The 22,603-nt window shown below is 34.0% G+C and overlaps 3 protein-coding genes and 2 long non-coding RNA genes across 7 annotated transcripts; 3 read left to right on the forward strand and 2 right to left on the reverse strand.

The window, feature by feature from the left end:
• Window positions 1–12: 12 nt before the first annotated feature.
• RASSF8 (ras association domain-containing protein 8) lies at window positions 13–9,910 on the forward strand. 3 transcript variants are annotated; one of them, XM_046622952.2, is made up of 11 exons: window positions 13–157; window positions 1,728–1,856; window positions 1,947–2,057; window positions 3,035–3,367; window positions 4,148–4,268; window positions 4,409–4,650; window positions 4,813–4,974; window positions 5,056–5,172; window positions 5,488–5,627; window positions 6,342–6,649; window positions 6,768–9,910. In XM_046622952.2, exons 2-11 carry the CDS (start codon window positions 1,785–1,787, stop codon window positions 6,866–6,868), a joined length of 1,707 nt encoding a protein of 568 aa, XP_046478908.1. In that variant the 5' UTR covers window positions 13–157; window positions 1,728–1,784; the 3' UTR covers window positions 6,869–9,910. The 3 variants fall into 3 exon arrangements, with proteins under 3 accessions (XP_046478908.1, XP_046478910.1, XP_046478909.1); XM_046622954.2 differs by lacking the exon at window positions 13–157 and adding an exon at window positions 181–534; XM_046622953.2 differs by lacking the exon at window positions 13–157 and adding an exon at window positions 181–489.
• Window positions 9,911–9,989: 79 nt separating this feature from the next.
• Window positions 9,990–11,703, reverse strand: LOC124217423 (uncharacterized). The gene is made up of 2 exons (XR_006882822.2): window positions 11,505–11,703; window positions 9,990–11,414 (listed from the first exon to the last, which is right to left on the reverse strand). It is a non-coding gene; the product is annotated as an uncharacterized lncRNA (long non-coding RNA).
• Window positions 11,704–11,877: 174 nt separating this feature from the next.
• Window positions 11,878–17,879, forward strand: polo (Serine/threonine-protein kinase polo). The gene is made up of 7 exons (XM_046622949.2): window positions 11,878–12,111; window positions 13,073–13,297; window positions 13,508–13,725; window positions 13,973–14,268; window positions 14,442–14,735; window positions 16,208–16,608; window positions 16,749–17,879. Exons 1-7 carry the CDS (start codon window positions 12,019–12,021, stop codon window positions 16,944–16,946), a joined length of 1,725 nt encoding a protein of 574 aa, XP_046478905.1. The 5' UTR covers window positions 11,878–12,018; the 3' UTR covers window positions 16,947–17,879.
• Window positions 17,078–19,380, reverse strand: LOC124217424 (uncharacterized). Its single transcript, XR_006882823.2, has 2 exons — window positions 18,889–19,380; window positions 17,078–18,821 (listed from the first exon to the last, which is right to left on the reverse strand). It is a non-coding gene; the product is annotated as an uncharacterized lncRNA (long non-coding RNA).
• Window positions 18,655–21,439, forward strand: RpLP0 (ribosomal protein LP0). Its single transcript, XM_046622955.2, has 5 exons — window positions 18,655–18,764; window positions 19,111–19,204; window positions 19,719–20,129; window positions 20,294–20,638; window positions 21,221–21,439. Exons 2-5 carry the CDS (start codon window positions 19,151–19,153, stop codon window positions 21,359–21,361), a joined length of 951 nt encoding a protein of 316 aa, XP_046478911.1. The 5' UTR covers window positions 18,655–18,764; window positions 19,111–19,150; the 3' UTR covers window positions 21,362–21,439.
• The last annotated feature ends 1,164 nt before the right edge of the window (window positions 21,440–22,603 follow it).

Consider the following 22,603-nt stretch of genomic DNA (forward strand, 5'->3'; position numbering starts at 1 on the left):
ACGTTGCGGCTAATAGAGAAGAGCCGTCATCGTTGTCAGTTGGTTACAGTTTGTTACGAGTGGATTCGAGAGGCACGATTGGGTCAATCGGAGAACACCTACGTTACGTTTACGTTAAACGCGTTCTCCCCATTGCATCATATTCGATTGAACAAAGGTAAAACAAAATTGTGTCATGAAACGATTAATATCTAGCATTTTGATTCTTCAAACAATCTTGTGTTTCGACAGAACTAGAACGGTTAATTTTCATCTATTCGCCAGGTTTTCTCTCTGTTGGGACGACAAAATACGAAATAGATAGCCACAGTTGACAGTTGCTGGTTTGTGGTTAGCCTGTCTGTCACCGTCAGTACTTATCTATAGTTTTGATCTTTGTGTACTTTACCTAAGTAGCTGACAATTTCTTCCCAACGTTTTCTCTTTACTATTATTCATTCTTGGAAAAGAAATCGGGCTATACGAGTTCCGGAAAGACGATATGCCACGGTACGAATCGTACGAATCATTTTAAACTACGTATATGCGTATCATGTATGTATCATGTATCTAATTTACGTTGTTGTCACTTGATTCTAATTACTACCAAAAGTCTTTGACAATCGCTGCAAATACCGCCCCTTTATCAAATTTTCCACATTGCTGCTTGCGATATTTAAATACTCTTTAATCTTGCACAATTCACGACTATCACACGTTACATGTGGTACATTATGTAAAAAGTGTATACCAGATCATTTAAATTTACTTTACAATCATTAAAGCACTGAATTCTAGCAAATATTCGGATTTACGATTATTGAATCAGGTCATTTAGCTTTCCATTTATGCATTGGACCACAATAATCAGAATTATAGAATGAGATGATGGAAAATTACCTTGTGTGTATAATTACTTTCATAGTCTTATAATTTGTATATTCAGAATAAATGATCAATCTGATTTTATAGCTTTCTACTATTTAATATTTTATTGCCACACAAAGAAATTATTGATCAAGCTGAACAACGATGGTACTATTGTATTTACTTGAACCTACTATGTATGATTTACAAGAAATTAACCTCGAACACTATTCAGGAGCAAAAAACCAGTTAGAGGCTATTCCTTGTGACGCCCGAGATTCTAAATTAATCCCCTTAACTTGGTAGATTGATTTTTTTACCTCAAACATTGAAATAACCTTCCACCAGAGAATAGGGGTATGGTTAAAGAATTTTCGAAAACAAAGGCATTGAAATTGATCGAACTAAGATTAAATAACTATTTCTAAGATGCGCATCTAATCACAATTAGTGAGAAATTTGGTTTATACGTTATAAGTTTTAATGAGTCAAAGTTTTTAGTTGTAAACCAGTTTTGAATCCAGAGTTGTGTACTCATATCGTGAAATATTCACCTATTTGCACCAACTGCACAAGCGTTTCCTGATATTTTGGTATATTCCATTTTTGGATTTGGAATTTTAAACATACTGCCGGCACTTTGGTGCAGTGTTTCACCATCACACTTTAGATAGTGGCTCTCTCAATGAATCAAACCATGTGAATTTGCTCTAATTGTCTAGTGTTACTATGAATTTCTTACCCATTATTCCATTTATTCATTATTGTATTCCATTTTTTCCACAAAATATGTCTTATTTACTTTGAAATTACTACTGTTAAGTTTCAGTCGCTTTGCACATAATAATGTTTTACTTATTCATATATATGTATATTTACAGTGAATCTGAGACAAAAAATGCAAGGGATCATGAGAACCGAAAAGTTTAGATGACACAATGGAACTAAAAGTCTGGGTAGAGGGATTTCAACGTATTGTATGCGGGGTTACAGAAACAACGACATGTCAGGTTTGTAGAATTAGCTGTTACACAGCCATGGGTTTGTCATGTGTTCATATATATGGCAAGTTTCTTGCAATACATCTTTTTTACTTCAAGGATGTTGTATATGCACTGGCTCATGCAACAGGGCAGACAGGCAGATTTACCTTGGTTGAGCGTTGGCGAAACAACGAACGTCTCTTGGCCCCATATGAAAATCCACTCAAGGTAAGAACAACCTAACGCTTCTTTAGTTCTTTCTATCTTTTAGTAAATAAATTATAGCTAAATTGTTGCCTACCAGTTTTTTTCCCCCGTAGAAAAAATATCGTAGAAATATTCAAAGCATTTTCAGATAATTTTTGACTTCCCATAACTAACTTCACACTTTACTGGAAATGTTGTCATTACATGGCAGTTTTTAACAACATTCTTTTTTTCTTTCAAACGTCGCTAAAAAAAATGTCCACATTTCTAAGCTTCTGTTCAGGACTTCTCAACTATTTTATGTCGAAATTTTTATTAATATGTCAGTCAGCCTCTACTGGTTCTTCTTGTTGTTGCAAATGTGTATCTAATCAAGCAGTTTTTGACCAGTAACTTGAGTAAATTCAATAATAAAAATGAAGAGTTCTTCTCTGAATGTACATATGAATAGTAAAATTGTTCGTACCGTACCGACATGATGTGAACAAATTCATTGATCCTATTACAGAATCTGACTAGATAATCAAAAGTAATTCCTGAATGACGCTAAAAATAATCCAGAGATGCTCAAGAAGAATTTAAATTGAACCAAATATTGAAAACAAAATAATCCAACATTTCGAAAGTGAGTCATTTAGAATATTGGAGATACTGATCAGAAATATAATCACTTCAGATCAGTACACAAAAACTCTTTTCGAAAAGATGAAGTAGTTTTCAATTCAAATCGTAATACTGACATTAAATTGAATAAAAAGTAATGAAAGTGCAGAGACTTTACTCGGAAATTTATAGGAAAAACAACAAAACATTATCTGAATAACTCTGCAGAGCCCTGAACAATTAACTGCTAAATTTTTACAGAAAAACATTTCACCAAGGAATTCCTTAATAAGTAAAAACTGTTTCATATATCAGACTACCCTACGAACTTTCACCAAGTTCTTGATACGATAAGTGTATTACATTGAAATATTGCTCTTTGTTGCTTCTGACAGATTTTACTGAAATGGGGAGAATACTCATCGGAAGTTCAGTTAATACTAAGAAGATCTTCGGATGGAAACAAACCGCAAGGTACTTTGGGTGCTCGCTGTACCCAAAGATCTCATCTAAATGGACTTCCTAGTAGCCACCCTGAAGGCACTTATTTTAAAGAAGGAAAACTTAGCGGAGCAGCAATCCAAGAGTGGCAAGATTTTACACGAAATCCAACAGTCTCTAATTCTCCGGAAGTTGATGAACCTAAGGGATTGGAACGTAACAGAGATATCAGAACATCACTCACATTCGGTGGACTTTGCAGTGCTGTACCAGAAAATACTTCAGAGGTAAGTATTGAGTCTGTGCCTAATCACTTGATTCTTTGCTAAAAACTCTACCAACTCCAAAATCATTTGTCTGAATTTTTCTTATCTACAATAGGTAGAATATTTGGATTGCATATAGGACCACCTTTTCTCTAGGACAATAGATCTTTAATTCTAATAGACTTTTCGTTTTTATTTATATTTTATCATTATTATTTTGTGTAGTTTTTTTTATTGGTCTGAATTTTTTACATCTAATGGTCATGTAGAATACACTTACTGACAAGCTTTATTTATTCACCTTTCGTAGTAGTTCATTAATCTGTTGTGATAGTATACCAGACGTGGTAAAGTCAAAACAAATATGCAGTCAGATGTGACTCATACACGCAATATTTATTTATCCAAAACATCTTTAATGAAATTTAAATTTGGTTGCTATTGTATGGAACTCACAACATAAATGTAACACACAAAGTTCTTACTAATAGTTCGCGTATTAATCATTAACTTTCTTTACTTTCTTAACATTCTGTGACTGGAACGCTATAGTCATTTAACAAGCGTCTATTCCATGGACAAATCAGGTTTAGTTATTTCCTTACATCTCAACTGTGGTCTGATTGTAGACATTTTTCTGTAAATGATACTTATACAGAATAATGAGAGAATAATAATATCTCTCGCCCCTGACTAGTCCAAAAAAGTGGAGAAGTGACATGTCAGTTTATAACATCCCAACTCGTAATTTGAATTACGAATATACGACTTAATTATGTTTCTTACTTGTGTTTGAATTAGGTTCAAATGGAAAATGTGGCCATAGTTCAGCCTACACAGCAATTAAAATCAAAAGAACCAAGTGCACAAAAAGTTCAGCACAAACCAAGCCAGTCCCCGAACCGAGCAGGTAGCAGTGAATGTAAGTTTGTCGCCAAAGAATTGCTTATGACTTTTGGGATGAAGTTATTCATGTCACATTCTTCAAAGTCATTACTAATTTACTGAATAAATTATTTCAATAACACTGACATTTACTTATTTTCTTTCCTATTTTCTTAGACAATGCAACATACATGCAACAAAGGAAAGTTCGAGAAGTTCCTCCATACAGGGATCCACCTGGATTAGTTTCAGCTTTACCAAGGACGCTTCCGCCTTACAGAGAGCCACCCCCGCCAAACCTCAGCAGCCCTAGTAGATCTCAATTTTCGCCATTATCCAGTGGCGGGAGCCCACAGCTTCAGAAAGATGGTCAATCTTCTCCGAATAACTCGACAAAATTGAAGCGAAATCTGTTCAAGGTATACATTGTGCAAATTTATTCTTGAATGTTCACAAATCGTTTGTTCAAAACTGCTGTTAGATCTGACTTACTATCACATTTGACTTTATTTTAGTTATCTGTCATTTTTTAATTATATTATGCATCAATATGAACTCTATTTATTATTATTTTTCGTTAGGAATTTCACGAGCAGAAAAGTCAAACACCAATGAGTAATCCAGTACCAAGTCAGCCACAAAGTATGATGACTGTTGCATATACTCAACGATATGTTGAACTGGTAAGATTGGTTAACAGACAGCGTGACACCATTAACGCCCAGCAAGCAGATTTAACTAAGGTAGTAACTCTAATTATGCTCTGAAAATAAAAGACCCCACTCTTTCTGTCTAGTTTGTCATAACAATTAATTTGTTTTCAGTATGATGCAGAAATACTGTATTTCGAAACTAAAAATAAAGAACAAGTACATCAAATGGATTACATATCACACGAGGTGAATCGATTTGAATCAACGGGACGTATGCTCGAAGAACAGGTAGGCATCTCAAGTTATTATTTTCTAATAGTAATATTATAGAAATAACAATACACTGCGAATATATCATTTGACACTAAGTTCATGTACGATTTTCGTTCTCAATTGCGTGATATAAGCTAGCAGAATAATAAAACTAGAAACTCAAGATATAATGATACAAGAAAATTTTCACACATAAGTACGAACACAATATTGCAATCTAAACTATAAATTTTACCTTCAGTCGAAACTTTATTCTTTATAGTTTAGTTAGTCTCATGCATAGCGTTAATAGACGACTCATAATACTATTTTTAACCGTGTATGTTTCAGTTAAAAGAACTAGCTCATGTAGAAGAGGAAAGTGAAATAGTGCGGCAGCAAGAAAAAACTTTAAAGTCCGAAATAACATTGCTAAGATCGAAGCTTGCAAATTGTGAAACAGAACTGTTGCAGTGCAAAAATAAAATTAGGTACCATCATGCCTCTGAAATTAATAATATTTGTCGAAACATTTCATCATATAAGCATAGATAACAAGTAGAAACATCGTCTGGCCTAACCAACTTCCTGTCATTCCCGTTTTATACAAAAATCAAAATCTTAGACACTAAGTTTTGATTTTCGCGAATAACTCAGGGGTAATATCTAATCATTTTTTATTTCGATGAAGCCAAACCTAAGAATCCGATTTCAATTGAACTGGTCCACCCATTTCTGTGCTAGAACTGAGCAAAAAAAAAAACTTACTTAATGCAAATAATTCAGGAATGGCGTGGTCCAAATAATAAAAAATCTGCTCATCCGTTCTCGAGTTATTGTTGGACAAAAATTGGTTACAGGCATAATTACACACGCTTACTCACACAAATATTCACCTGAAAATGGTTGGAGGTGATTCTCTGATTTCAAAACATGGACATCTAGCGAAAACTCAACTTTTCATTTTTTGGCTGATTGTGACAACTTACCTTCTCTTCTTTGAAAACAGAGAAGCAGGATGTTACCAATGTGAAGATTTCCCTGCACTCGATTTGATGAATATATTTTGTAAAAAAAAAAGTCATTTAACATTTATATAGGTACAACTCGTTTGAAAAATTCTGCAATTCACTATCCACACAATTGTTTATTTTTGTCTCTCGCTTTTGTATCGCTTAAGTCCAAATGAATTCTTTCAAATTCAGACTGGTGATAGAAGAGCTTGCATCGGAACAACATGCGATGAGTCGTGAGGTAGACGAAAGGAAAATAATGGAACGAAAGATAATAGGAGAAGTGGAACACTTGCAATCTGAAGTTGAACATGCAAAGCGATCGGCAGAACTCGTTACACAGTGCGCTGAATCTCTGAAATTAGAAGTGGCTAGTTTAGAATCAACTATTGTTGAGAAAAAGGTACAGGTCGAACGCCTGGTAGCTGATATGAAGGAAGCCAACTTACAGAGTCTTGCCGTTGCGTCACAGGATGATCAGATCAAACATTTACTTGAAGGTGAAATATTCATGCCATACATTTTAATGTTTCAACAGTTCATTGATAATTAGCAGTAACTCGTAGCGGAACATTTCATAAATTGAAAGTAATGCACACTAAATATTATTCGTTCTAGGCGCACTGAAACCAGGAAGTACACGGAAAATGATAGGATCCCCGAGACAGCTTGAAACTGCCGTTCCTACCAGTAAAAACCCACATGGTGTTTGGGTTTAAAATTTAAACACCGTCTCATATGTGACCTGTGTACGTAATGCAAATGCAAACATTAAATAAGAGTATTTCAATCGGCTGTTGCCAATATACGTGATACACATATACACGGACGAAAAATCGATTACTAAGCAATAACTGAAGTAGCTTTTTCTGAAAAATTGTCCTCTATTTCAAGATGCACAACGACTAAGGGTGGAATCAGTATGATCAAAATATATTCTTTTTTTGTCACGTGGCCTATCTGGTAGATTTGTAAGTTTCTACACTGTCTAATAGTAAAATAATAAAAGCACATTGTTTGCACTCTGCACAGATGTTTCACACTTTTCTACGCGGTAAAACCCGCTTGTATAGAGTTTGTAGTAGTCTTATATGTATACATATCTTTGAAATATTTTGTGAAAGCATATCTCTATTTTCTAACTCAATCTCGCAACCAATTATAGTCGAGGCAATATTCTAAATATACCTACGTTGCCTACTGAAGAAATACTTTTTGATTCTTTATAGAGCAATGAAAAAAAACATTACTTTTGTTTGTAAGCCTGAATGTACAATTTAATAAGAGATTGTTATTGCGTGGTAGCATGACAATACGATAATGTATAGGTCTGTGCAAGTAATAAACTATGTAATTTCATTTAATTATACACATAGGAGTCAGGAAATCGATCCTAATACGTTGAGTATACATTAGCTGATATAGCACCACGAAACCAATTAATCTATATGAAGCATTATCTTGTAAGATTCACAAACAACGTCGAGGTTAAAACTTTCTGCTTTGTATGCTAAATTGTAATATCAATTGATTCTTAATTCACAATCCAGTAATTTTAAACGAAACTCCGCTGTTCATTAGAACCTTCATTGCTAGTTCTAGTTGAATTTTTAAAAATGCAAGACATAGTCATTCCTAAAACTTCTTGAAAATTATTATTAGATTTCACTGTCAAAATTGAAAAAACATAATTATGTCAGCGCAATTCTTATAGCTCTTATTAAGTTCATGATTATTTATGTTGAATTAATAAGCTGGTACGTCATCTGATGTGTAATGCCATAATGCATCATGGCTCAGCAACCACCTGTATGCTGGTCTTTAGTACTAAAGTACCTTGAACCACCGACTTATATGCCATTTAAAGCCATTACGTTTAAGAGTTGTTACAATCGTTGATAAGTATAACAATGCAAGGTAACTCCAAAAATTTCTTCATCTCAAAAATCGTTCAGAAGACATAATTTTCTTCAAATTAAACTATATTGCATAATGTCGTGGTAGGAAAACTTTACACTATGTACAACAAAGAGTATGACATTAAATTTTGCAGTATGTATCCCGAATGGTAATAGAATATCATAAATTTCTAGTACATGTGTACTAACTAATAAAGACATTATTTCAAGATGATAAATTCAGACGAAATTTGAAAATTTTTATAAAAAAAGACATGATTTTATTAATACGGCTATCAAAAATCTAGAGAATAAAGACTGAACAGTTATTTGAATTTATGAGTGGAATACAAACCCGCGAGTACAGCCGTACAGAAATAATTTAATCATATAATTTTCGGACTGATATAATTCTGCAATAATTTCTTATTGGTAATATCTGTGCAAAACAATTTTTTTATTTTGTACTTTGTTCAGGGTGTCTACTGCTTCTTATATATCCTAAAATCCTCAAGTCATCCTGGATTACAAAAATTGCTCCACAAGTTATCGAAAAATCCTGGAATCATTTGTATTATCCTGAAAAAGTTGACGTGATACAGTTTTTATTGAAAACTGCAATATTTGATTAGTGACGCGGCCTTTTTACGTAAAGTTTAATTCGTCATGCCTCTAGAGCATATGCTTAATACCTACAGATATGTGAATTACTTTATTCAACACGTAACCAACTCATCCTATTCTTAAAAATTCATAAGAAAACGAAATTAAGGACCTAGAATTTTTCTATAAGTTATCCTGGAAACTTCTGGAATAGTCCTGAAATCTCAATTCTCGATTGCAGTAGACACCCTGTCTATTGTATTCATTAATATACATGTATCACAGCCTATTAAGTGTATTCGTCTATTAGCCTGATTATTGTGTCTCAATACTACTTGTGTTGAATATTTCGGATGATATCAACTGTGATTCCCATGGTTTCGATATAGCTTTGCGTATTCACATTTCAATACACAATTGTGTGTTAAAATTAATAACGAGTAATATTATAGCCTTCTGAATCACTGAAAGAATTATTTTCTTCCCATTCAATTAGTAGATAATCATATGTACTGACATACAAATAATTATTAGAAAATATTTATTCCATTCATTAGTTTCATATGAATTTTGATTACAGCAGATTGAAAGTTATTCATGTAGAATTGAAAGTTGGCGGCTTGAAGAGTTTTGAATTCAATTTTCTTTCCTACAAAGCCTAACTGCGCTGTAAAAAGAAATGTTTGAACTCATAGGAGTGCTTATACCTTGATTATTAGCTGAAAAAATTGTAGCTTATTAAAACGAATCTTTAAAACGATTGTAATTTTTATATATTATAATAGATATTTTTATCAGTTTTATTGTAAGTGAAGTTTCTTACTAGAACAATACTAAATTATATATCACGGTCTAATACAATCTGCATAATTCATAAGTAATTACAATTTTATCTAGTACCACGAAAGTATATTATAAAGTTCAATTAAAAAAAAATATATATATATATATACATATATGTATTATATATACATACAAACATATCCAAGATATGTGATCAAAAATTAAAATGATCCCACTTAGTAATTATCATACATATACAAGCCCACTGCCATTATTATTATTATTATTATTATCGTTGTTGTTATTATTATCATTATTGGTTTTATCCTCATAAATAAGTAAAAATTACACAATAGTTTATATCCCCATTACGGTTTATCGTATTTTTGCATCATTTTATGATTGTTTTAATTTATGCAAATATAATTGAAGCAAAATATTGCTACAGAAAAATTGAATGTATTGTTTGTTAAAAAATGAATGCAATATATTATTCCAATAAAAAACTCTTCACATTATTTTTCATCTGCGGTATGATAACATTTTTTGTCTGAAAATAGAACTGCCATAATATGAATTTCCACCCTTGAGAGGCAATAATGGTTGATTAAATGAATATAAGGTGACAAGAACTTATAGTGGTCTCATGAAGAATCATTGATATTTAGGGTTTCGATTTGATCTTCAAACAATCAGTCCCCATCATCTCGCGAATAAATACAGTAAATATTTTCCGAAGTTTGATATCGTGTGAAACCTTTACGAAATTATTAATATACTTGTACTAGGTGAAATTCTGATTTTCAATTCAGTGTTTAAAAAACTTTAAGGGGGTGGTTTACTTGATTACGACGTTCTCGTATAAATCTCCAAATACCGAAATCACGTATCTCAAGCGCGAAAGAAGGGCCCAACAGCCCCATTTTATACGCAATTCTGAACAAACACACTCCGATATAATTTCATTTGACGCAGAAATAAAGAAATGGTATGGATTCTAAGAAATCGCAATAGTAAATTCGTAGAATTCATGCCATTTCTTTATTTCTGCATTAATTGAAAATGTATTGTATCGTTTTTGTTCAGCATTTTACCTTCTTCACGTTTGAGATATGCGGACTTTGATATTTGGAGATACATTCGCCAATGTCGAAATCGACCAGGGTACCCGCTTAAGGTACTGTACTCAACATTTTATTGGTCCCGTCAATTCGACGATATAATACACGATTGGGTAAATATCTAGCGTTTTGCGATTTAGGTGCATATATGACAACCGCTAAGAACGCGTGATGATGCGGGTAATTATACATTTTTAATATCTAACTAAAACGGTCGGTTCCGTTAGTTTCGTGTTGCGTGGCACATTTTTGCCAGTAGTGTGCTTAGGTCCGAATTTATTGGCCAATCAGATTCAACCTGTATCGTCTTTTAGTGAAATCGGCATTGGCTCGATATAGGCGGTAGTGTCAGTTTGCAACTGACAATGAATATTTTTCAAACTCTTATTCCTTTAAAGGAAATAATAGTAAAGAAATACAAAAGGGATTTTTTACGATATTTATTTTTTTCCGATATGAAGCATACAAAAATGTTACGTGTGGAACGTGAAAGTAAGTGAATATTCGGACAACTATAGTATTGAGTATTCAGAACGGCCAAGCATCCAAGACTATAGTTGTAAAAACGATCGAACTGCTGTTTGATTAGAAATTAGGATTTACACGATATTGTTTTTACTACAATAAATCCCTGATTTGAATGTTTTGACCGGTATTTTGTGTTTTTTTTTTTTTTTTGTTAGTCTTTACCAGCAAATTGATATGTGGTCTTCGATGTCATACATCATACGATGTCTGGTCATTTATTCCTCCAGGTATGAGTGTATCAAATTTGAGTAATATTATTTGGATTAGAAAATCTGAATACATCCCACAATAATGCCCATAAAGTCGACACCAGCACAAAGATTGGCAAATTTCTGTGAAGCACGAAATATTTTTTCTCGATATGAAGCGGTCTTAACATCAATGAAACTTATAGGATATATCAATTATATCACCTCACATACCGTGTAAAATTTTCAATAAAAATCACGAAAATTGGGTTTCCCATTAGGGGATTTCGAAAAACGAACGTCGTTTCGTCAGTTTTCGAAAATCTTGAACTCTCTCTGCATATTTCAAAAGAGTGCAAGAAACTCTACAAAATTTGACCAAGATCTTGGGATATGTTCCGATATACACTACGAGCACTGTTCAGTGCTCTTACTGATCAAGTTTAATTAATGCTCATCGAAAAATACTGTACAGGCTGCCCATGGGTAAAGCCTCGATGGCGAAGCGTACCAACAACAGAAAATTCGGTGTCACGTGACAAGTGGGACGTACGCTATTGGCTGGAACATCTGGATTCAAACATTAGAATCCGTTGCCCGTTCAACACGAAACAGCAGCCAGTTGAGGGCGAGTAACCAAGAGAAGCGGCCTTCGGTGTTACTACGTGTCTTATAACTGTGATTTTAACCGATTTCTAAGTTTTATACCTATACTGGACTGTGGCTCGAATTACCCGGAACAACAAAGATGTCTAAACATGACAAAGACAACGTTATTCCCGATATAATCCACGATGGAAATACGGGAAAGAGCTATATTAAGGGTCGTTTCTTCGGAAAGGTGAGTCTCCTCGAATATTAATCAACGTGTTGTCTCTCTTGCATCCTTCCCAAGCCGAAAAATAGCAAAATCCTCGATCGCCGGTTTTGAGGGCGAAGCCAAAAATGAGTCGATCCTAAAGCCATTTCAACTTTCTGGGAATCAGTAGATTGAAGGCGAATTGATCAAACAATCAGATTCTGACACAAACACATTAATTCCTTCGAACAGTATTGTGGGACAACTGATTTATCGTTATTACTCTCTTCTTTTCCGATTAATCATTCTTCTCTGTATTGCACATCAATCTAAATCTTTCGTTCATGTTTTCTTTATTCCTTACAACTAATTACACTACGTTTTGCATGCAGTGTCAATAGTCCTGATTCGGGCTTCTGCAAGGTCAAATTTTTGAACACTATGCCACCATCAAGCCCATTGTTGATTTTCTGTTGTGCCCGGAAATATATGCTCTGAGAAATTGATGTTATTACTGGTGGATTAAGTCCAAAACGTCATTTGTCATACAGCTTTCAGCCTTTCACCTAGATATATCCAAACACTTGTTGCTCTTAGCCTTGTAATGTTTTTCAAAAAAACATTGCTGTATTCAAAACCCCATCAAGCATTACATTAGCAGTAAATTACCATTCGAAATTTATTTGCTAATTTCACATAACATGCCCGCAAATGTCAGATAGAATTATTATTTCCCAAAAGATATCTTTTAACAGTAAAGTAGAGCGTATTAGTTACCCCGTGAATTCTGATATACCTTCAGTTCTAGGCTTCCTAATAATTTCATTTAAGCAAAACAGAATTTGTGAAACAACTTTGTATCAGCTAATATTTTAAGGAATCATTTGATTAATAAAATAGTGTTTAAGATGAATCTTATGAATGAAAATTTTATATTTTATAACGAGGAATGATCACAAAAAATATGTTGTGGCGAATCTGTATTGTGTTATATTTTTTCTAGGGTGGATTTGCAAAATGTTACGAGATCAAGGAATCGAAGTCTCATCATGTATTTGCTGGAAAAATTGTACCCAAATCAATACTGACAAAAGTCAATCAGCGTGACAAAATGACGCAGGAAATACATATTCATCAAAGTCTCACACACAGACATATCGTCGGGTTTCATGGATTCTTTGAAGATATCCAAAATATTTATATCATATTGGAACTTTGTCGTAAAAGGGTAAAGATTTCACATCAACCTTTTATATTTTATGCATCTTTTCAGAGAAAGCCATATTACTTTTTCAAATGTAAGGAATATACGTTTAATTTATGTAAGATTTCTAATCACCATTTTCTTGTTTGCACAATATCAGACACACTTTCCTCCAGTATACAAATTGGAATACCATGGCGATATATATCTGATTCGTTATACTTATTTTTTCAGTCAATGATGGAGTTGCACAAAAGAAGGAAAGCTCTGACAGAGTGTGAAACACGCTATTACATGAAACAGATCTTGGATGGTGTCGCCTATCTGCACAAGAATAAAATAATACATCGAGATCTGAAACTAGGGAACCTTTTCCTAGACGACGAATTACAAGTAAAAATAGGTGACTTCGGATTAGCTACAAAACTAGAACATGATGGAGAAAGGAAAAAGTAATCTCCTTATTCAATTATTATTATACGTTTATGGGGATCAAGTTTGTAATGTTAACATGGTGATAATTGAAAAATTCATTTCTTTCATTCCTAAAGTTCCAAAATAGTTACTTAAGAAAAACCTTTGTTATGTTAATGTTATCCACTTCAAGCTTTATTTAGAGGCATAATTGATCTAAAACTTATTCCAAGTAGCTGGTCTTCGAATGTTAATAAACTACTTTGATTTAATTTCGGAAAATAGAACTTTGTGCGGAACTCCAAATTACATAGCTCCAGAAATTCTGATGAAATCTGGGCATTCCTATGAAGTTGACATCTGGAGTATCGGATGTATAATGTACACTCTTCTTGTGGGAAAACCACCTTTCGAAACATCAAGCCTCAGGGAAACATATGCTAGGATAAAACAAGTGCAATACAAAACTCCAGCTTTTCTGAGCAAAGCTGCAATGAATATGATTGCCAACATGCTTCAAGGGAATCCCACTAAACGGCCCAGTGTTAACAAACTGATCAAAGATGTATTCTTCACATCTGGTATGAAATATTTACTTTCTCAGGTTAAAATTCATAAATTAGAAGCATAAACAGCTGCTTCGTACAGAAATAACCAATTTCTTAAAAGTGAATGGTACCGTACGATTTAAGTGTACAAATGAGTTGTCTGAAAGTCAAGAAATTAAATTCGTTATTATTTACCAAATTCATAGGATTCTTGCCAACAAGTCTTCCAATATCTTGCCTTACAATGGCACCTCGTATGGATGCATTGGAAATGCACAATCAGCGTAAGCCGTTAACTGAAATGAATGGAAATGGATGTGGAGATATAAATGATGTCCTATTCAGAGTTCCGCAAAGTCCTGCTCTCAAGGGTAAAGGTATCGAAATGAGTGAAGAAAAAAAATTGGGTCTCGATATAAAGAAGATGTTACTCACACTAAAAGAACAATTAGCAACTGTACTCAAAACTAAGCCTGCCGTGGACCTCATCGCTTTTGGAGGTACATAGACATATATGACGCCACACGAAAAGTAGTAAATTCACATACTATTCCAGCCACAAATATTACACTACTAACAACCAGTTTTAATTTCACTAATTGATACTGTATATTTCCAATACAGAACGGCCAAGATCCTATCAGATTACCCTGGAAACATCAGGCATGGTTCTTCCAATCCGTGTATAATATTAATATACAATGTGTTTTTGTTCAGTAATCAATGCTTCTATTGCTGCAAATTGAGGACCCATAGCAGGGTGGCGACAGACTAAGAAATCCAGGAAGAGTCAGGAAATTTCGTCTATCGGGAAAAGTCAGGGAATTATGACGGATTGTAGGGAAAAAACATACTTTTTTTTTATAATTCGTTTTCAGTCTTCAGCTATGCTTCGTAAATTCAGTTAATCTAACTTTCAGAAATGGTATTGTTTAATCTCTAATTATTTTGTGTGAAACAAAGCAATACTATTTGTTTTTTAGATCCAAATTTATATATTCAAGGTGCGCAATTTCGCGAGATTTTTGTCATAAAAGCTGCCCAATATTACTTAAGTTTTGTGGGAAAACTTTAAAGAATTCTGAATTTTCTGATGGGAAAAGTCAGAGAGTTTTATTTGAGCAAAATTGTCGCCACCCTATTATATCTACTTATTTCCAATATTTAAGACTACAATCATTACAACTGAATCGTTTTAGTTTGAAACAGGTCACCAACATTCTAAGTAAAAATAATCAGTGAAAATTGTCCTGGTCAATCATCAAATTTTCATAGCATGACTAGAAACTTTGCTCGTTTGAATTACCTTTATTCATTTTTAATCAACATATATCTGAAATTCATGCAGAAGTATCTCTATTACAGCAGATTGTTGAGTGTATCTGACTTTTTGATTGAAAACAAAGTAGATGTACATGTAAATTATTTTCACAAAACATCACCATACTTGTTATCTGGAATTGCTTTATTTGAGTCTGTATAAATACTTTGACTCTTATTTATTACCTGTTCTATTATCAACCAGTGATAAAAATGTTGGTCAGTTAAATGCATGACAGTAACAATATTGATGTGCACTGTTTCCCTGTGAATGAATTGCTGTTAACAGAGAAATTATTTGATACAAGTGTGTATTCTTTCTGTCAATACCTATTTAAGGTGAACAAAATTCCATTGCTCTTGAACTTATTGCTGTTGTACTATAAGCAGTCTCTCTCTTAAGGTTCACACCTACTAAATTTGACGTATTTAGAGTGCATTTCGCTTTATTTTGGTGTTTTCTGAAGTTGAATGAGTAACTTTTCAACGTGAAATTTTTTTTTCGTCGTCATCGATGGTTCAACAACTCATCTTTATCTTCCATTGTTAAACACACATTGTATATTGATGTGTACGATACTAGATTTTTCAACCTGAACTCCAATGACGTGGTGTTTTTTTCTTTGTTTCTTTCTTTCTTCAACTACTTTAGATGAGATGACAGATCCAGATGCACAACCATTTGTTTGGATCAGTAAATGGGTGGACTACTCAGACAAATATGGCTTTGGATACCAATTATCTGACGAAGGAGTTGGTGTGATGTACAACGACGGAACACGTCTGATAATGCTTGCGAACGGTTTCAATGTTCATTACATAAATCGTGAAGGATCAGAAGAATACCATACAGTTAAGGACTATCCGGGTCACCTGGACAAGAAGATGAAGCTGTTGAACTATTTTCAACGTTACATGAATGAACATCTAATGAAAGCTGGGGGATCGGTGGCTGTTAAGCAAAGTGATTCAATGTCCAGGATTCCCTACATGCATCAGTGGTTTAGAACGCAAAGCGCTGTAGTTATGCAGCTGACTAATGGATCTGTACAAGTAATTATAACTCACACAGTTTTTCTTTTTCATCTCTGACATCCATCTGTTTGTACAATGTGAAAAAATTGTGGAGTTCGTATGAACATTGTGACTGGCCAGTGTTGCATAAATATGTATGTCAACAACTTTTTTTTCAGATAAACTTCTTAGACCACACCAAGATCATAATGTGTCCTTTGATGGCTGCCGTCACATACATTGATAGTGAGAAAAACTTCCGAACTTTCAGATTCCAAACGATTCAACAACATGGTTGCACTTCTGGACTAGCAAAGAACTTAGCTTACGCTCATGAAAAAGTTGGTTTTATGCTGGTTACTCCGCAATCACGATAGTTTCATAACTCAATCTAGTACTGATTAAAATAATTAAGCTAATGATTAACCATATTATCATCCAACGGACGAGTAAGCGACGCCACATTCAATGCAAGAAATTTTAATGTCTCTCAACTTTTTTGAAGACACTTTTTATAATTACTGCTAGCTAGGTATCCAGACAGCCTGTTGTTAATTTTAATTATGTATTATTTTTTATGGATAGGTCTATAGTATTTTTCTATAAGCTTTTTTTTATGTGTCGAAAAGTGAGAAAAGTAGTAGGTAGAAGTTGATAAAAAGAAAAACCAAGAAAGTGGAAGAAACTTTTGTGATCATTGAATGATATTTCTAAGCACAAAACGAATAACTATTGAACTTTTAAGTGCGGATGAAATTAATTATATGTGATCCCACCTTAATAAGATATATACGTACACATCATGCATTTTCAAAGCTGGAACTTAATATGATTGTGCTTTCTGAGGACACAGAATATTGGCACTTAGTAAGGTCATTTATTTCAAAAGTACAATAAGCGTGCTACCTCAGATTATTATTTAAATTTTAACAAGTTCAAGCAGGCCAACATTTCTGTTCCAAGGATTCGAAAAAGGGGCTTCTATAATAATTATAAATTAAGAGTTGGAAGAAAATGAAGGACTATTACAATAGATCAGTATCTGTACGTTATCCTTGTAAGGTATCTCAATTGACTTGTTTAAATTTAAGCAACTGTACATACGTAGTGGTTAATTACGTCTTAAAAGGAGTACGATGAATACAAATACTAATCTTCAGAAACAAAAAGCTTCAATATTTCTAATTACGGAGATGAAAATTTTCACTACTACTTTATATTTTTATACATAAATGATTGCGCAGACCCCCCAAATCAATGTCGAAATGTAATTGTACAAAATAAACTGCCTGCACATGTACATTTTTCATCCATTAAAGAACTTATTCATGTAAATGTATTCGGTTTTTTTTTCTTGTGTTAAACATTTTAATTGTATCTATAAATGTGAGGGCAGTTTGTTCTGTAGCGTCTGGTTACTTCACAACTTAAGCGCAGTATTCAATAATAATAATATTAAAGTTTCAATTTCATATTTTTTTTGTGTGCGATTGGTAAAATTACCTATAACTTTATAAGGTCAAGTTACTCTGGTAAGTCACTTGTACGTTCATAACAAATTTAATTTAACTCTATCTGTTAATGCTCTATAATTTTACAATTGGTGAACGTGTACAGGCATATTTTTTAGTGTAGCTCAATATTGTAGAATAAAGAATCACGTGCAACACAATCGTTACTTAGAGATACCTCGATATAACTGAAGAATTCCACAGTCAATGTGTGAATGTAAGTACATATCTCGAAATTATTTTCGTCCCTATGCATGAGAAATTTTAGTTAAGAAACAACAATTCTGACAGATTTACTTGATTCAGGAAGTATATTATACGTAATCATTATTATACCAATATTTCAATAAATAAAATCTCCTTAGTTGAGTGTTTGAAAAGTGCGGTTACCTACTAATAACGAAAGTTTGGCCTAGGATCCCTAGATTGGATGATTTACGGTGCGTTCCGAAATTTGTTGGCAGCGCTAAAAACTTCCTAAGATAGAGGCAGCAGTCATAAACTCGAGAGCGTGAAAGAGAATAAAATTACCAACAACACGAAGTGCGGATTTCGGAACGCACGTGCGATGATGGTCGCGAGTTGATTGGTTGGCATTAGAGACATCTCGTATTTCCTGGCATCCTTGCCTGCGCCAGGGTGACATCCGCTTTCTCTACCATTACGCCCGTTCATCCTGCTGAGGTACGCACGTTGATTATAGTCCCGATTTGTCGTAATTTCCATTGAATCCGGCACTTCCTAAAATCACAATAATATGAAAACTATAAGTTATCGCAATCGATTTACAGAAAATAATGTTCATTACCATCGATGGGAATTGTTTTACATTAAAATGTGCTGAAACTTGTTGCGAACATGTGCTCGTGGCAATCAGGCCACGCTTCACATATGCCGACCGGCTTTGTCAACCTGTGAGCTGACTAAACTTTAATTTTACTCAAACCAGCGGTGTCCTAGAATACGGTACATGATTCTCATGGACCAAAAGAATATGTAATGTAACCTCGTTTTCGTTTTTTTTTTTTAGCCCTTAAACTCCTTCGAGGTATCCCTACACGCACGTAAAGATGGGTAGGGAGGACAAAGCAACATGGAAGTCGAACTACTTCACCAAACTCATTGTAGGTAAACCATAGTTGGCCGTTGAAATGAAGTTGATTCGTTTATGTCATTATAACTTCACTGCATTCAGCCATTTTCTTATTTCGGTCATCAACTGAAGAAATAAAATTACAAGTTACTGTGCTTGCAACACGTTTAGCTATATAACTTTCAATAATACACTTATTATAATTTTTCGATCCCAAGAATATATTACACATTTATTGCATGTAAATATAAGGTTATGCACACATTTTTTTTACAAAAATTAAAAAAGTGATTATATTTGATTGGGGATAATAGAAATTTCAATTTTATTAAAGGAACAAAATATCTAAAGTTGCAAAATTAAGAATATGTATCACACGAAAGAAAGAGAACAAATATTATTATTTGAGTAAAAGATATATATCCATCATTTGTTAGATTAGTGGCATTATTAAAACTGTTCCATAAGTATTACAAATTTTTGAAAACAAGAATACACAGCCCTAATATCTGTTATTCATTTTCGTACTATCCTGATGTTTGCAGCAACTTCTGGATGACTATCCAAAATGTTTCATCGTGGGCGCAGACAATGTTGGCTCAAAACAGATGCAGCAGATTCGTATGTCTCTACGTGGCACCGCAGTTGTGCTTATGGGCAAGAACACCATGATGCGTAAGGCGATTCGCGGTCACATTGAACGAAACCAAGCATTAGAAAAACTTCTACCGCATATCCGTGGCAATGTTGGATTTGTGTTCACTCGTGGAGACCTGGTCGAAGTTAGGGACAAGTTAATTGAGAACAAAGTTCGTGCTCCAGCTAGGGCTGGCGCCATTGCACCATTGAGCGTCATCATCCCTGCTCAGAATACTGGCTTGGGTCCTGAGAAAACTTCTTTCTTCCAAGCTTTGAGCATCCCGACCAAGATTTCCAAGGGTACCATTGAAATCATTGTAAGTACCATTGCAAAACAATAACAAGAATTTGAAAAAAATTTTATATTTAGATATATGGAATTTCTTATTGAAATTGGACTTAGATGAACTTATTATATTTATAACATTATGTAAAGTAACAAGCATTCCACTGTCTTCTCAACTCTAACTTAATATTACAGAATGATGTGCACATTTTGAAGCCTGGTGACAAAGTTGGAGCTTCAGAAGCTACCCTTTTGAACATGTTGAACATCTCTCCTTTCTCATACGGTCTTTTGGTTGAACAAGTTTACGACTCTGGCACCATATTTGCTCCTGAAATCTTGGACATTAAGCCCGAGGATTTGCGCGCAAAGTTCATGGTTGGTGTTGCCAACCTGGCTTCCGTCTGTTTGGCTATTGGATATCCTACCATTGCGAGTGCACCTCATAGTATCGCCAACGGGTTCAAGAACTTGCTCGCCCTTGCTGCTACCACGGACGTTGAGTTTAAAGAAGCCACCACCATCAAAGAATACATCAAGGTGAACTATTTTTATTTTTACATTGCAATTATGAATAATATAAAATAATCCAGTTCTACTTATCAGTAACTAATGAATTAATGATGAAAGCCTCACGCGTCTGAAGAAAAGAATTCACGTGCTAGAGCTAGAAATAGCTGAACCCACTAGCATGCCTTTTCTCAGTTGATATTTCGCGTTGAAACGCTGTCTGAATAACTTTAACTGTACCTCAATTTTTATTGTGGCGCCAGTAGCAAGTAAATTTTCGTCATGAAATTTTCCATTAATCACTTATTCAAGTCCAAGTAAAAATGCGTTCTGCTAAATTTTTAAAAATATTTTGAAGATGTGATTTATAGTTTTATGTAAAACATCTTATATATTTCTTTGGTACCGATAAATGTTTCAGTAGCAAATTTTTATATATATATATAATATTATTTATATTGTGTGTATTTATATATTTATATATATATATATATACACACACACACACACACACACACACGACGACAAATGATTAGATGATCACTTGAGTTACTACGGTACTTGAAAGAAATACCCATCTGTATTGACAAACTTTTGCATCCATTGCCATAGGATCCCAGCAAATTTGCTGCAGCTGCTGCGGCTACTGCTCCAGTTGCTGCTGCTGCGGCCCCAGCTGCAGAGAAGAAAGAAGAAAAGAAGGAAGAATCTGAGGAAGAAGATGATGACATGGGATTCGGTCTCTTTGATTAAACTATCAACTGTTCGACCTTGCATATGTTGCTGACGAAGTTTTATGCTGGCGTCTAAATAAAGTTGAAGAGAACAAAAGATTTTTTTCTCTGGTTGTCATATGGCTGCCAACCCATTTCCCGTATATCATTATATTTTTAAGCACAGGCATAGCTACGTACATTGAAGTTCGCCCGAAGTTGGAAGAAGTTCAAGGCTCGTACAACTGTGACTTGGCTGGTAACGTTTTCATTGAAAATAATATTTTATCACAAGCTGTGCGAGGGAATGGTTTCTTATTACGCAATTTGATGTGTACATATCGCATATGTAAGTATAATATGAGAAACGATAGACGTTAGTGCACGAGTCATAACACCTGATTAAGTTAAAGCTTTGATTAATATTGCGCAGGTACGTAAGATTACACATCTGTATGGTGATGGATAAATGTACATAACTGATGAATTATTATTCAGAAGTATAAATGTGCTTTCAAAATTTTTGACGGCATCGGCAGTTCAAAGTTCTATACTGAAGGTAAGTTGCATGAAACCATGGATAACGAAATATCGTGAGTTGTAATTCAAAAATTCATGAAAACAACTCCCCGTTGTTCTCATTAAACGTGTTATACTGTGTACAGGTTTGTGACTCCTTCAAAAATTCCACATTCTATATTAGCAATTTTCTACAATTTTGTAATATTGGTTAAGCATTCCAAAATTGCTGCCGATGAAATAAATGAATATTCTATCACACAAATTAAACAAAAGATTTTGCACGCAAAAGCAAAGATGTCGATGAACTCAAATCATAAAGAAGGCTATTAAGAAAAACACTAGTACACACGGAACTGAAAAACTTGCTTTGGAAAGTTGCTCAAATTGGAAGGCTTGAATTGTGGAGCAGATCTCGTTTACAATTGATCTAAATCAGTGAAGTTGTACTGTTTTGAGTTTTGGCCGTGAAAAATAATGGAAAACTTCACATAGCTATAAACTAATAATGAAAAATTTTTGACCAAACTTCATGTAAATTGAATAAGAGTCTTTTCGAGTAACTATCCTTTTTTTTATGTCTATATGGTCACTGTTTTATAAACGAATGTGTTAATACGGTCTGAAAACTTGGTGCTCATCTCCGGGGAATATTTAATTTTCCAAACGCATTTCATCCGATTAGGCTTAATAATTTCTTAGGGACTGTCGATGAGGACCTTGAAGCGAATGAAATTTTTTCTAACCGGATCCATTTCGCACT

Source organism: Neodiprion pinetum, chromosome 4, assembly GCF_021155775.2.
Source record: "Neodiprion pinetum isolate iyNeoPine1 chromosome 4, iyNeoPine1.2, whole genome shotgun sequence".
Taxonomy (NCBI): domain Eukaryota; kingdom Metazoa; phylum Arthropoda; class Insecta; order Hymenoptera; family Diprionidae; genus Neodiprion; species Neodiprion pinetum.